This window comes from Rutilus rutilus (assembly GCF_951802725.1).
Source record: "Rutilus rutilus genome assembly, chromosome: 8".
Lineage (NCBI taxonomy): Eukaryota > Metazoa > Chordata > Actinopteri > Cypriniformes > Leuciscidae > Rutilus > Rutilus rutilus.
In genome coordinates, this window is record NC_140222.1 from 171319 (window position 1) to 185000 (window position 13682).

General features: G+C 40.2%; 1 protein-coding gene across 1 annotated transcript in view; it reads right to left on the minus strand.

Moving 5' to 3' along the window:
* Positions 1 to 13682, minus strand: part of LOC311294605 (hydroperoxide isomerase ALOXE3-like) — a 38628-nt gene that overhangs the window by 15143 nt on the left and 9803 nt on the right. The window contains exons 5-11 of the mRNA XM_084415559.1: positions 6832 to 6913; positions 6593 to 6715; positions 5439 to 5542; positions 4973 to 5142; positions 4697 to 4840; positions 4052 to 4255; positions 1669 to 1755 (exon numbers count right to left, since the gene is read on the minus strand). Of these exons, the coding sequence (XP_084271685.1) occupies positions 1669 to 1755; positions 4052 to 4255; positions 4697 to 4840; positions 4973 to 5142; positions 5439 to 5542; positions 6593 to 6715; positions 6832 to 6913 (914 nt within the window). The remainder of the gene's footprint in view (positions 1 to 1668; positions 1756 to 4051; positions 4256 to 4696; positions 4841 to 4972; positions 5143 to 5438; positions 5543 to 6592; positions 6716 to 6831; positions 6914 to 13682) is intronic.

Sequence of the window (13682 nt, forward strand, 5' to 3'; positions counted from 1 at the left end):
ACCTATCTCTCTTCCCCCATCCTGGATCGTGTCCCAGCCCACACACCTTGAGGTTCTGGATTCCATGCCTCTGGAAGTGAAGTACCAAGTGCCCCTTCCGTTGTGTCCCTCTCCTGACTGTATACCTGTGCCCCCACATCCTGGTGAATATGGATTTCCTGGTCTCCCCCACGTATCTTCTCCCACATCAAGCGCATCTGATCAAGTAATTGCAGTTTCTGCGATTCAAGGGAATACCCTGAGCAATTCTGTGTACCGTTCTGCGTTCTCCTCTCACTAAGTTGTCATGGGCTTTGGATGGAGCTGCTCTGTTATCTGGACCCAACTTGCTGTGCACTTGGATGTCCTGTAAGTTTTGTCCTGTGGCCGCCACCATCCTGTACCGTTTGCCCAGTGCCTCATCCTTTGAGAGCCTCTCGAAGTTCTTCCTAAGTCCTGTCGCTAAGTCTTGGGCCGTCCTTGAAAACAATTACAATAAAGGGAAGGACCTTCTTTTTTTAAGTCTGGACCCCCACCCCTCTCATGCTCCTCTCCCCTTTAATTGCCATCCTCAGAAAGTACAGCGAATATCCCCTGCCCCTAAGGGCCTTCACCAGGATTTTGACTGCTTCAACTCTTCAACTGCTTCAACTATCTGTTTCCCTCGTACAGATCTGCCAGAACCTTAAGAGTTGAGCCTTCACTATCCCCTTGAATACATGCGTGTCATGGTGGCTCCCTCAATGGAGTAGAGCGTGGGTGTCTGTAGGTTTGAAGAATACTTTAACATTCAGCCTCCCTGTGTCCAAGAACTTTGGTCCCTTATAGACAGTTGTATCCAAAGAGTCGATCTTATCCAACTTCAGCTCCCACTTTACCCTGATAGATGGGTAGTGTGAATTGAGGGTCTCTACAAACTCCAACCAACCCTCATCAGTGCCTTCCCAAACCCCCCACACATCGTCCAGGTACCTGTAGTATTGGGTTAGGGTTAGGGTGTCAGGGTTAGGGTTAACCCTAACACGCAATAAAAGGTATCTTTTCCATGTTAAAATAAGAACATTTTAATATTCTCTTTCCATGAGTTTTTGTCCTAACCAGGCGCGCCGGCGACACGCGACGATTCTATTTTATAATCGGTTTCTATTTTTCTGGAACAACAAACACAAAGTGTGGCAATGATAATCTCAGGTACAGTTTATGTTCTTTATTATTTATGTTAAAAGTGTGAAATGTGACTCTGAATATCATTTAGTGCTCCAGCTTTGTAGCTGTAAAAGCAACAATGGATAATTCCCCTCAGGTCTTGAAATTAAAGAAATGGAAACAAGAACGTTCAAACGGTGAACAAACAAGTGTATTCTTTGACAAAGATTGTTTTAGTAACTCAGTAGCTATGTATTTTTAATAAAGTTTAAATGGTGTAATATTTGTACATTTGATTATGTAGTTACTTATCCATTTTCTTGCGATTGCCTTCAAGATTACTCTCTGGTGCTGTGCACTTGCTGCAAGACTCCGCCCACACGCTGTTCTGATTGGCTGTTGGTTTTGATAGATTGACGCATCTCCCAGTCACGTCACGTCTAGCATGGACAGACTAATTATTTGTCCTGGAATCTTATCGCATCGCATCTGGTTAGGACATGGTGTTAGTGCCTCTGCAACCATGACATACTGTACGCATTCCATTGTAATTGCCCCATCCTTGGATATCAGCTGATTCCGGGCCATTATGTTGATCTGGAGCGTGTATCGGATATGAGGAAAGAGGAGCTACAGAAGGAAAAGTAAGTAAGAGATTAGTAGTCCCTGCCTTCAAATTCTTTGAAGATAAAATATATGAATGAATAATGAATTTTAATTTCTTGTCTGTGAGTGTGTGTGTTATTGCACCTGCGTGTGTGTACCTGCACACCATTCCAGTTATTTTTACATGAATTACAGAATTATTTCATTTTTTAAGAGAATTGTTACAGGGAGGTGAATGGGTTTGAGTAAGACATTAGTGACCCTTCATGAACTTAATGTTCTGTGTAGTCTGTGTTCATAGGCTATAGATGAGTCAGCTCTGCTCTACAAAAGGCCTGGCGCTCATTATCAACGGTTAATGTTTCACCGCTGGTTACTCCGACGACACTTACAACTATCTTGAATGTTGTAGTTAACCACTACAAATTAAGTTGGTGGTTGAGGAGAGATCCCCTGATATGATTGTAAAGCACTTTGGGTGTACAGTAGTACATATGAAAGCGCTATATAAATGGCCGATTCTATTCTATTCTATTCTATTCTACTACAAATTAAGTCAAAAGGAACAAATATTGAATTAATAATCATATTAAATAACACACACACAAAAAATCTACACAATTTCATTATAGTCATTAGAATTTGTACAAACAGAAACTAAAAATGGTAACAAAAAGAGAAAAAGAGGTGTGATTTTGTCTCTCCGACGAGTGCCGTGGAGACACCAGTGCCTGACGTGGACGTGACGGCTGGCTGGAGATTGGGATCGGGCATGGCGTGTCTACCTGTGTGGAGCTGCGTGCACTTCCTCTGTCACGAACGTCTTCGGGAGTCGGGATACCAGCGTGCTAAGCGCTCAAGATGCATCGGATCACCAGAAACTATGATTTTTGTCAAATACTGCAGGTGACAGCTCAAAAACTCCAAAGGAATATAAAGCTAATCCAAACAATAGCTCAATTATACCCGGAAGACAAACTTGTCAACACGGGAAATGGTCTACAAAAAAACAGGAAGTGGAATGTTTTTCAGATTGATCTGATCAAATTCAGTATATTTTAACAGAATCGAATCTAGATTATCTTTGCTTGTCTGAAACCTAGCTCCAGGCTAATTCACCACCAGCTGCAAATATGGTAGCAGACCATAATTACCATAATTACCATTACTACCAAATCTATAGACGTGACAGAGTGAAATCTAAATGAGGGGGAGTTATGGTGTATATAAAGAACAGTATTCAATGTGAGGAGATAAACTTGGCAAACTGTAAATAATTTTATCACCACAGATGTATTTTAGCCTCATTGTAATTTGCCGCCCACCCAACTCAAATACTGATTTCTATGAAAAGTTACAAAATATGCTGACAAATTGCAATTTTGATAAATAGGTAATAATAATGGGGGATTTCAATGTTAACTGGGAAGACATAGAACAAATAAAGATATAGAACAAATAAACTAAGATAAAAATAGCTCTCGCAAGTAAGGGAGATCTGGAAGGTCTTGTTCAGTCTTGTCTTTTGAGGTTCCTCAAATATAACTTTGAGTCTACTGTACATCAAAGAAGGCCATATATCACATCACAGTGAAGGTCAAACATCAAGAATCACTCAGGAGAGTAAAGCCTCTGGGTGGCCAGGACTGTTGACACCAGATTTCCTCGCGAGGGTCAGATGGAGAGCACTGTATAAACCTCCGGTGCAGAAGCGAACAGCTGATCTACAGTGTAGGATTATTCACAGGGCAATAGCAACACACTTGAATCCAGCAGTGGGTGGGGAATGTAGGTTTTGTGGTGAAGAGGAGGATTAGGAACATTTGTTTTTAAGATGTGCAAGACTACAAAGTCTTTTTAAACTTCTTAAGGAATGGTTCAGGGAGTTTAGCGAGGATTTCTCAGATCAGTGTTCATTGGAGGGTTAAAGTATGGATTTGTGATAAGAAAGAAAGTCTGTTTATTAAGTTATCTGATTGGGACTGCAACATTGGCAGTGTGGAAGACTAGGAAGAACAAAGGCTTACAGTTTGCATCTACGGATCCTTAAGTTATGTTTAGGAGATTAGAGGCAGGAAGGCTTCAAGTGGAGTATGCATGTTATAATATTGTAAATGATGTCAGTTGTTTTATTGAAATATGGTGTGTTAATGATGTTTTATGCACCATTTATGATGATGTGATGGTTCTGATAATAATGTAATTTTAATGTAATGTTTGAATACAGTATGAGTGTATGAGTTTTGAAATGCAAGAATTAAAGAATTTTGAACCTCACCGTTCACACGTCAAACCAACTCATGCGTGACAGATTCAATACCTTGTAGAGAGGGTGAGGAGAGGGAAGATTGCGCAACGTGGCCACGGTGAACACCTCCGCCAGCAGGTGAGTCCTCAGCAGGTGAAAGTCCACCTCGTGAACGCCAAACTCTGCATTTCGGACGAAGAGCTTGGCCAGTTTCCAGTCGGCCTTTGAATCCGTTGGGAGGAAGATGGGGTTGTCTTTGCTGGGCTGTTGCCTTAACTGTGTAGATTAAATTTGAACACCCGTGAAAATGGTACAAACGGATTCTGAGGGAATCTGTGTTATTATTTTTCTCTCTTTAAGAAAATGAGAAAGGATTTCCACGGCTTCTGTCATAATTACTCTATAAAGACGATGACATCTTAAAAAAGGTTTATTTAATGTTTAATCATTCAGACATTTTTGCCCACTTTTCAGTTGTACATTTCACTTTTTCTTTGTTTCTTTGTAATAATTTGGTTATTTACCTCATCTTTTAAGATTTATTTATCTGTATTTAATTTAATAACCCCATCCCTTGCTTCTTGTGAATTTCCGAGCTGAAGCCATTTCTAATCCCTCTACATGCTCAAGGAGGATGATGATTTGTGTTCTCCATCAAAGAGCCAAGGTTATATTCATAACCCAAGGATTTCTGCACTTCGGATGCAAGATACGCACCTGAATGGCGATGGGCAGCATCATGCCATGAGGGTTGCAGTACAGCAGGACCAGCGGAGCCATGAGATACTGCTGCCTGCCACTGACAACATTCCCCACCAGCCCGTCCATCATCTTATAGTCAGACAGGAAGATGTTCCCTTTCTGGGTATGGGGGTAGATAACACCAAATAATGAAGAAACCCAGGAAATTAGGCAAAATCAAAGCAAACGAGACCCAGCCATTCCAAATCTCGAGAAGAACTCGCCCATCATTGCCAGGAGCAAGTAGCGTACCTCCATCTCCTGCTCCAAGCTGCTCCCTCTTAGGGTGTCTTTGACCATGTCATCTGTGACGGGGAAATTCTCAGGCAGAGTTGAGCAGCGCTGGATCATCATGGGATTGAGGCCATTCAGAAACTGGTAGCCAAAGAACTCGTCCTCATCCCAGTGCTCCTGAATGTAATCTGCAAAGCATGCTGTGTCAGAACATATGCTGCAGTACAGACAGTACTTTATTTGCAATAGAACAGTTTACATTTACATTTATTCATTTAGCTGACGCTTTTATCCAAAGCGACTTACAATTGCTATATATATGTCAGAGGTCGCACGCCTCTGGAGCAACTAGGGGTTAAGTGTCTTGCTCAGGGACACATTGGTGTCTCACAGTGGATTCGAACCCGGGTCTCTCACACCAAAGGCATTTGTCTTATCCATTGCGCCACACCACCCCCACAGTTCATTCATTTAAGATGAGTACCAATGGTTTTCACTCTGTTTCCACAAAGGATTGCTTCCACTTGGCTGATGTTTTCCCACGATTTTTTGCTGTCAGCTAATCCAGTTAGCTTCAGAGCAGCTAACCTGCACACAGAATACACAGGTACACAGTGCAAACATTAATAGTGTATGCCTTGACATACTACCTATGGTCCATCCTAGCTTTACTTGTGAGCATCTTTGAAGTTACTATTAGATATTATATTATTACTGTCTTGAAGAAGACAAAGCTATTTTGTTAATGCCATCCAGTTCCATGCAAAATACACTGTATATGCATATGTTTTTAAATCACCAGAGTTCATTTTTAACTAAAGCATACTTAAAATTAAATCTAGCTATAAATATTTAGCATTTCCACCAGTGCAATCTGTCACTAAAAAACACACCATATTTAGGCTAACCTACAAGCTGAAAACATTGATACAGTCCATTGTCCTAACAATAATGGTTGAATGGTTAAGCTTGCTGTCGTGGGCTCACTACTTATGAACTCTCTAAATGCATCTCTCGAGTTCCCATTACATTGGCTAGCCTACTTTTAGCTGAGTATACATAGCGAATCCTTGAAGAATTATTGCAGTTAATTTCTGAATAAAGCATACTCCAAAGTAATCTGACATTGCCCCTACATTACCAATATAACTTATCTCTCCTGTGGTGCTTGGGTTCATGGACTCCTGATGCAACAGAAATGTGTAAATCGTAGGTGAGAAAAGGCAAACATGGTAAAAATCTGTTAATCCGATGAAAAACTGATGCCGTGGAGTGTGTGAAACTACACCAACACTCAGACACAGTTGCAGTGATATATTTTAAGCACAAGAATCTGTCTTCTCCCTCATTTTCATGTCGAGTGAAACTACACTGATGGAAACCTGCTGATGCTACTGATTAACTGCGATCTGGAAGAGGAAGCCTATATGGCAAAGATTAACCATGAATATGCCTACTGTCCATATTGCTTGTAATGAAATTAAAATAGAGTCGACACCTGTTCAGCTGTTTCCCTAAATTCTTATGGTTGTGTTGTTCTAAAAGCCCAATAATGGGTCCAGCAGACCCGTGAACACTGAACAGTGTGTAACAAAGAGATGAACACTACAGGAGGGTTAAAATGACTTGGTCACTTACTGCTTTCCTGCACTGGAGTAAAACTCGGTTTCCTTTGTGTAAGAGAATCGGACTTCAGCTGGCAGAGCGAGGGGAGTGTCGTAATCGATAACTTGAGGTGTTCCCTCAGCGTACACGCGCCACCTGGGGGTAGAATATTCAGCTGTACTTCAACGGAAGGAATTTGATTTCACTGAATTTATTTTCATATAAGGCAGACACTGTCACATCCGACTTGTATTAGTGTGCTGCCCACAAACCTAAATAACTTTTGTTGCTCCTCTAGCTGCCTCATCCTTTGTCTTTGGGCTATTGGGTTTGTGTCCTGGAACACAAGTGAAGCTGAAATGCAAATACCAACATTAATTCACAATCTAAATTTATGTTTGCAAAAGAAAACATTTTGAGAAATGTAGGCTATATTTTGTATATATCGTTTCTTGATCATAGAACAATGACTTGTCATCCATGTAATTTTGACATGACACTTTAATTTGAATACAAATGATGTGCTTTATTTAAAAAAGGCTAATGGCAGCATTAGCCTATAGCTAAGTCACAGTCTTCTGAGATACATTAAAAAGATACATCTGCAAGCCATCACCCAATGAACATCACAACAATGGCAGCCATGTAATCTCTAGTCCTAACAATGGCAGCCATGTAATCTCTAGTCCTAACAATGACAGCCATGTAATCTCTAGTCCTGACCCTGTGCAGGAGTTATACTTTATTAAGAGCATCTGACACTTTTGACATTATCTCTCCATTATATGAAGAAATAAATGTTTGCTTGAAGGAATTCTTCTACAATATACAAAAGTATGTGTATGTGTGTGTGCATAGCTTAGATAGCGTGTGCATAGCTTACATAGCTAGTGGACCTGTCACAAAGCATTAAAAATATGCATGACACAACAATAAAAATGTATAAACGCTGTGCTGTACACATGAACTGGTTCATTAAAAAAAATATATAGGCAATAACTCTCTGTGGGATATCCCAAACAACCCAGACATCACCCACATGATTATAGTAAAACAGGGCTCTCAAGTGTCACGCATTGAGCGTGACAGTCACTCATTTCGGTGTTTTGTCACACACTCCCGCCAGACATTGTATTTCTAACACGGAAAAACTATTTATAATATATTTAATATCCCGCAGTGCCCAAAATTTCTCTGGCCGCGCCGCTCTCACTGTGGAACCGGCAGGAGTCAAGTGCGTCTCCCCTGGAGTTCTTAATCGAGCCTGCCACTCATCAGCCAATCAAAAAAAAGAAAGGGGCTACACAATAGCCAATAGCACTATTGTATCTGGGTGAGATTTAACGCAACAACCAATGAAGAAAAGCATTTCCTGGAATTTTTCATGTGATTCTGCCCGAAAGTTTTGTTCACCCATAGAGGAAATCACTCCGAGCATCACTTTGAGCACAGAGTAAGTCATGATCTCCTGTTTTAATGTTACAACAAATTCACAACTTGTTTGACATAAACAGTGACAACTTGACTGCTGTTAGAGAATGTTTCCCAGATAATTAGCATCAGTTTTTCATGAGAGTTTTACAGCCTGTTCACTGACAACACCTGCTCAGAACAAGTAGTCTAGGCCTAGTCATATTTTCGTTATCGCACGATGACTGACATATTGTCACATTATAAACATCTCTCTCTCCAAATAGGCTTAATAATTGTATTAGCACTAAATAAATTAAAGTGTATTGCATAGTCGATGTTATAAATCACTTTTAAAATCACGTCTTTAATAATTATATACTGGCCATGGATGCATTAATCATTGCATCTGTCTTTCTCTTACAAAGATGTCAGGTAAAAAGCAGTTAAGCATCCTCTCATTCGCCCTGAGAGGAGAGTCCCCTAAAAAGGCCAGGTTAGAGGATGCTGGCCCAGAGAAGGTGGAGAAAAGGGGTAGGCCCATTAGAGGAGGAGACAGTGCAGGTGGAAGACAACAAGTCCAAAAAGTCAACAAACACTTACAATAAACAACACCAAACACACACACACACACACACACACATGCAGAAATTGAATAAATACTATGTATTTGGTATATGAGCAATTATTAATAACAACAACAAAAACACTAATAATAATAGTATTAATGAAACACCCCCATTCCCGCTACCCGTCCCCTTTGACCCCCTGATGGGATGTCACTCTTGTCTGTCTTCAAAACTTGAGAGCCCTGGTAAAACCATGACCATTATTGAAATAGGATGCTCTAAATGTGAACACTCGTTTCACCTCCAAGTTGCTAATGTATCAGCCACTATTTGGCATTATCACAAGCCTGGGTTTCCACTGCCAACTAATTAGGGCCCAAGCCCTGAAAGGGCGAAGGCCCTATTGTTTTCGGTAGGATTATTATTATTATTAGGGCCCAAGCCCTGAAGGGGCGAAGGCCCTATTGTTTTCGTTAGGATTATTAGGGCCCAAGCCCTGAAAGGGCGAAGGCCCTATTGTTTTCGGTAGGATTATTATTATTATTATTATTTTTCTTACGACTATTCAGGCATTTTTGGGGCTCTTAACATGCTCAAAAACTCTTGAAACTTTGCACACGAGTCAGAACCCGCGGCCATCAGGGCCGGGCTGAAGCTGGTACCCGGGCGTGGCAGGGAGGCTCAACAGCGCCCCCTGGAACGGGGTCCGAAAACTTGGTCCATAAATCAAACACGCTTGCATGTAATAATATGAAACTCGGAACACATATAGATCTCATCGGGCCGCACAACTTTCATGCTCTAAGTTTTACGCCAGCCCAACAGGAAGTCGACTATTTAGGGTTGTTTGGAAATGCATGCTTAGGAATTTGAAACACTTCTCTTAGGGAATTCACCCGGTCAGCACCAAACTCGGTGTGCATGAAGTCAAGACATTGAGGATGAAAAATTGCCAGGGGATTTTTGATATCTCGAACGGTTTGGCTGTGGCGAGGAAACGAATTTATGGCGAATAATGGGACACAGGAAGTGTATTATAACTTCTGCATACATTGACTGATCTTGATAAAACTTCAGCAGAGTGTTCTTGCTCAGAGGCTGATCACATTGATGTGACTATTGTGAGTCAAAGTTATAGCGCCACCAACTGGCAGCAGGAAGTGTGTCACTTTCAAAATGCTTTGAAATCACCCTCTTATTTTAACCCGATTTGCTTCAAACTTTATGTGAATAATGTGGACACACGGCAGATGTAGACCTGTGAAAGGTTTATTGATATCTTAGATACTGTTGCCGTGGCAACGCATCAAACTTTAATATTCTTTTTTGATGCTTTTGAGACTCTTAACATACTTGAAATTGCATGAAACTCGACAGACACATCACATTTATTAGCCAGTAGACATGTGCAAAGTTTCAGAAACGGGCGTGGTGAGGGGCTCAGTAGCGCCACCTTTAGTCAAAAATGGGGGCTTAGTTTTACATAGAGTCACTAAACTCGCTATGTATATTGTTCTCATTAAACCGGACAACTTTCTAATTCACACTTATTAGCTGAGAGCAACAGGAAGTCAGATATTTTGGTTTGAATGTGATTTTTTGGAGAATTTTCTCTCTCTCTCTCTCTCTGTCTCTGTGTGTGTGAGGGGTGGGAGGGAATTTCCAATTGATTTCAGTGTGTTTCAAGGTTTCAGGGGCTTTTGGGGCCCTTAACGTGCTCGAAAACTCTTGAAACTTTGCACACAGGTCAGAACCTGCGGCCATCAGGGCCGGGCTGAAGCTGGTACCCGGGCGTGGCAGGGGGGCTCAACAGCGCCCCCTGGAACGGGATCCAAACACTTGTCCATAAATCAAACACACTTGCATGTAATGATATGAAACTCGGTACACATATAGATCACATCGGGCCGAACAACTTTCGTGCTCTAAGTTTTACACCAGCCCAACAGGAAGTCGGCAATTATGGGTTGTTTGGAGAACGCTTGCTGTGGAATTTGAAACACTTCTCCTAGAGAATTAATTAAATCGCCACCAAACTCGGTGTGCATGAAGTCAAGACATTGAGGATGCTAAATTGCGGACGGATTTTTGATATCTCGAACGCTTTGGTCGTGGTGAGGAAATGCATTTATTGCGAGAAAAGAGAAACACGAAGTGGTATAACTTCAGCATACATTAACTGATCTTGATGAAACTTCAGCAGTGTGTTCGTGGTAAGAGGCCGATCAGATGGATGTAACTATTGTGAGTCAAAGTTATAGCGCCACCAACTGGCAGCAGGAAGTGTGTCACTTTCAAAATGTTTTTGACAAAAGTGGGGGGGTTAGGTTTACCCACAATTACAAAAATCAGTAAGTATATTGGTCTCATCGAGCTGGACAACTTTCTAATTTGCAGTCATTAGCTTGGACCAACAGGAAGTCAGATATTTTGGTTTGAATGTGGATTTATTTGCAAATTCAGCCTCTGCTTTTTACCCACTCCTGCTAAGTGTTTTTTTTTTTATTCACACCAAACTTTTTCAACATGATGAAAATACATTAAATATGCTAAATTGAGAACGGATATTGAATATCTCAAACGGTTTTGACATGGCGAGGGATTAAAATAATGTCAAAAAAGGAATCAGAAAACATCTCATATATTCTTAAAATTTAATTATACACCATTTATTTTTATATAAAATTATACAAATATTAGAACTAAACCTATTTTATTCTGTTTTTGCAATTCAAGAAGTATGAAAAAGTTAAAAACAGGCTATTTAGTGCTATTTGTTTCAACAAAAAAGCAAACATAGGGCTATACTGCCCTCTTGTGTCCAAAAGGATATCAAAATAGTATATAAAACGTTTTACTAGGTAGGCCTATTGTATTTAAATATAAATTTATTAGGTATATGACTGTGAGGATATTTTCCCATCGGTTAAGCGACGTGTGACACGAGCGGGTGCTTTTAAATCGCTAATATAAAAGTGAAAGTAAAAAAACGGACGTCCGCACGGACATTGATAATGGTGCACGTTGGAAAGAATGATACTTTTAAACATAACACTAACCCGCCATTAGGTGTCGCCAGGCGACCATCTTAATGAGCGAGTCATTGATTCATTCGTTCAAACGATTCATTCCAATGACTGAGTCATTCATGATTGAGACAGATGTTTATGGATTGACCATTGAATCTTTGAGTCAAGCGATTCGTTTCAAAATGCTGAATCATTCAGTAATGAGAAAACAAGTTGCTGTGATCTTTGTTTAACTATTTTTGCTGCTGAAACAGAACAAAAACAGTCAATATTGCATCTAAAATGTAAGTGACTTAATTGTAACTGTTTATTAACCTGTTGTATGAAATCAATGTCACAGTTTCAATTGTGATTGTATTCAGGAAATAGTTGCCTACTCGTCAAGTGAGGTTGCTTAACTCTATCATATGTTATAAAATATATAAAAACTCCATATTTGTAATTTTTATAGTCAGTATGTTGTTAACTGGGTTGCTTTTTTGTGTGCTGCGCTCATTTATTTACAATTCTCCTGGAGAAGCAGCATGAGCCTCAGCAGTGCAACCTTGTTACCATTGATCAGTAATACATTTATTATTAACTGCTGATTGCAACTTAAAATGAATGTAATGAAATTAGAATAATCTCTCGTTTTAGTGATTAAGTTATTAATAACTTATTAATAAATTGATAAGTTATTTTTTTGTTATTGACGTTCTAATCAGGCTATACTTTGGTCGGGCAAGTAAAATTCTCTTTCAGGTAGGCCTATTGTATTTATATATAAATATATTAGGGATGTGACTGTGATAAAAATTTTCCCACCGGTTAATCGACATGTGACACCGCTGAGGGCTTTTAAATCGCTAACTATAGTATACTATATACTAGTAAAATACAGACGTCCGCACAGACATTGATAATGGTGCGGAGTAGAGCGAGCATTTTCAATTTATTCCTATGGATGTAGGAATTAACTAAAACATTTTATTTATGTTTTTGTGTCCACTGTTCAACCGCAACCGCGTCACACACACATTCCAGAATTGCAATCTTGACATTCATTATAGCCCTAATACAATATAATAATAAAAATAGTCAACCTAACATAAACGAATTACACTGCTCTGTTTAAATAGTCAGTAGTACAATCTGTACCATTCACAGTAAGCAGAGCTCCACTGTGATGTTTCCAAGCACATTTTTGCGCGCGTGAAGAGGATGATTTTTTCCATCGATATTGGAACACGAGTGAAGTACAAAGCCTATAATAAAGAATAGTTTAGCATCCAAATACATCGCAAAAAAAATATATAAATATACATCGCAAAATAAAATATATATATGTGTGTGTGTGTGTGTGTATATATATATATATATATATATATATATATATATATATATATATATAAATATAGCTGCGAGCAGCGATGGAGGGCCAAAGCCGGTGGCACCGCCATCCCCGGTGCCTTTAGGTAACTAAAGGCACCGGGGATGGCGGTGCCACCGGCTTGGGCCCGCAATCGCTGCTCGCAGCTATATTTATTATTATTATTATTGTTCTTCAAGGGTTCGGGGGCTTTTGGGGCCTTTAACGTGCTCAAAAACTCATGAAACTTTGCACGCAGGTCAGAACCCGCGGCCATTAGGGCCGGGCTGAAGCTGGTACCCGGGCGTGGCAGGGGGGCTCAACAGCGCCCCCTAGAACACAATCTTAAATCTTGGACACATACAAGAACGTATTAGTATGAAACTCGGTACACATATAGATCTCATCGGGCCGAACAACTTTCGCACTCTAAGTTATTAGCTCTGCCCAACAGGAAGTCAGCTATTATGGGTTGTTTGAAAAACGCATGCTGTGGAATTTAATGTACTCCTCCTAGGGAATTGATCCGATCCACACCAAACTCGGTCAGCATGAAGTCAAGACATTGAGGATGCTAAATTGCGGACGGATTTTTGATATCTCGAACGGTTTGGCCGTGGCGATGAAACGAATTTATAGCGAGAAAAGATCAACAGGAAGTGTGTTATAACTTCTGCATACATTAACTGATCTTGATAAAACTTCAGCAGTGTGTTCGTGGTCAGAGGCCGATCACATTGATGTGACTATTGTGAGTCAAAGTTATA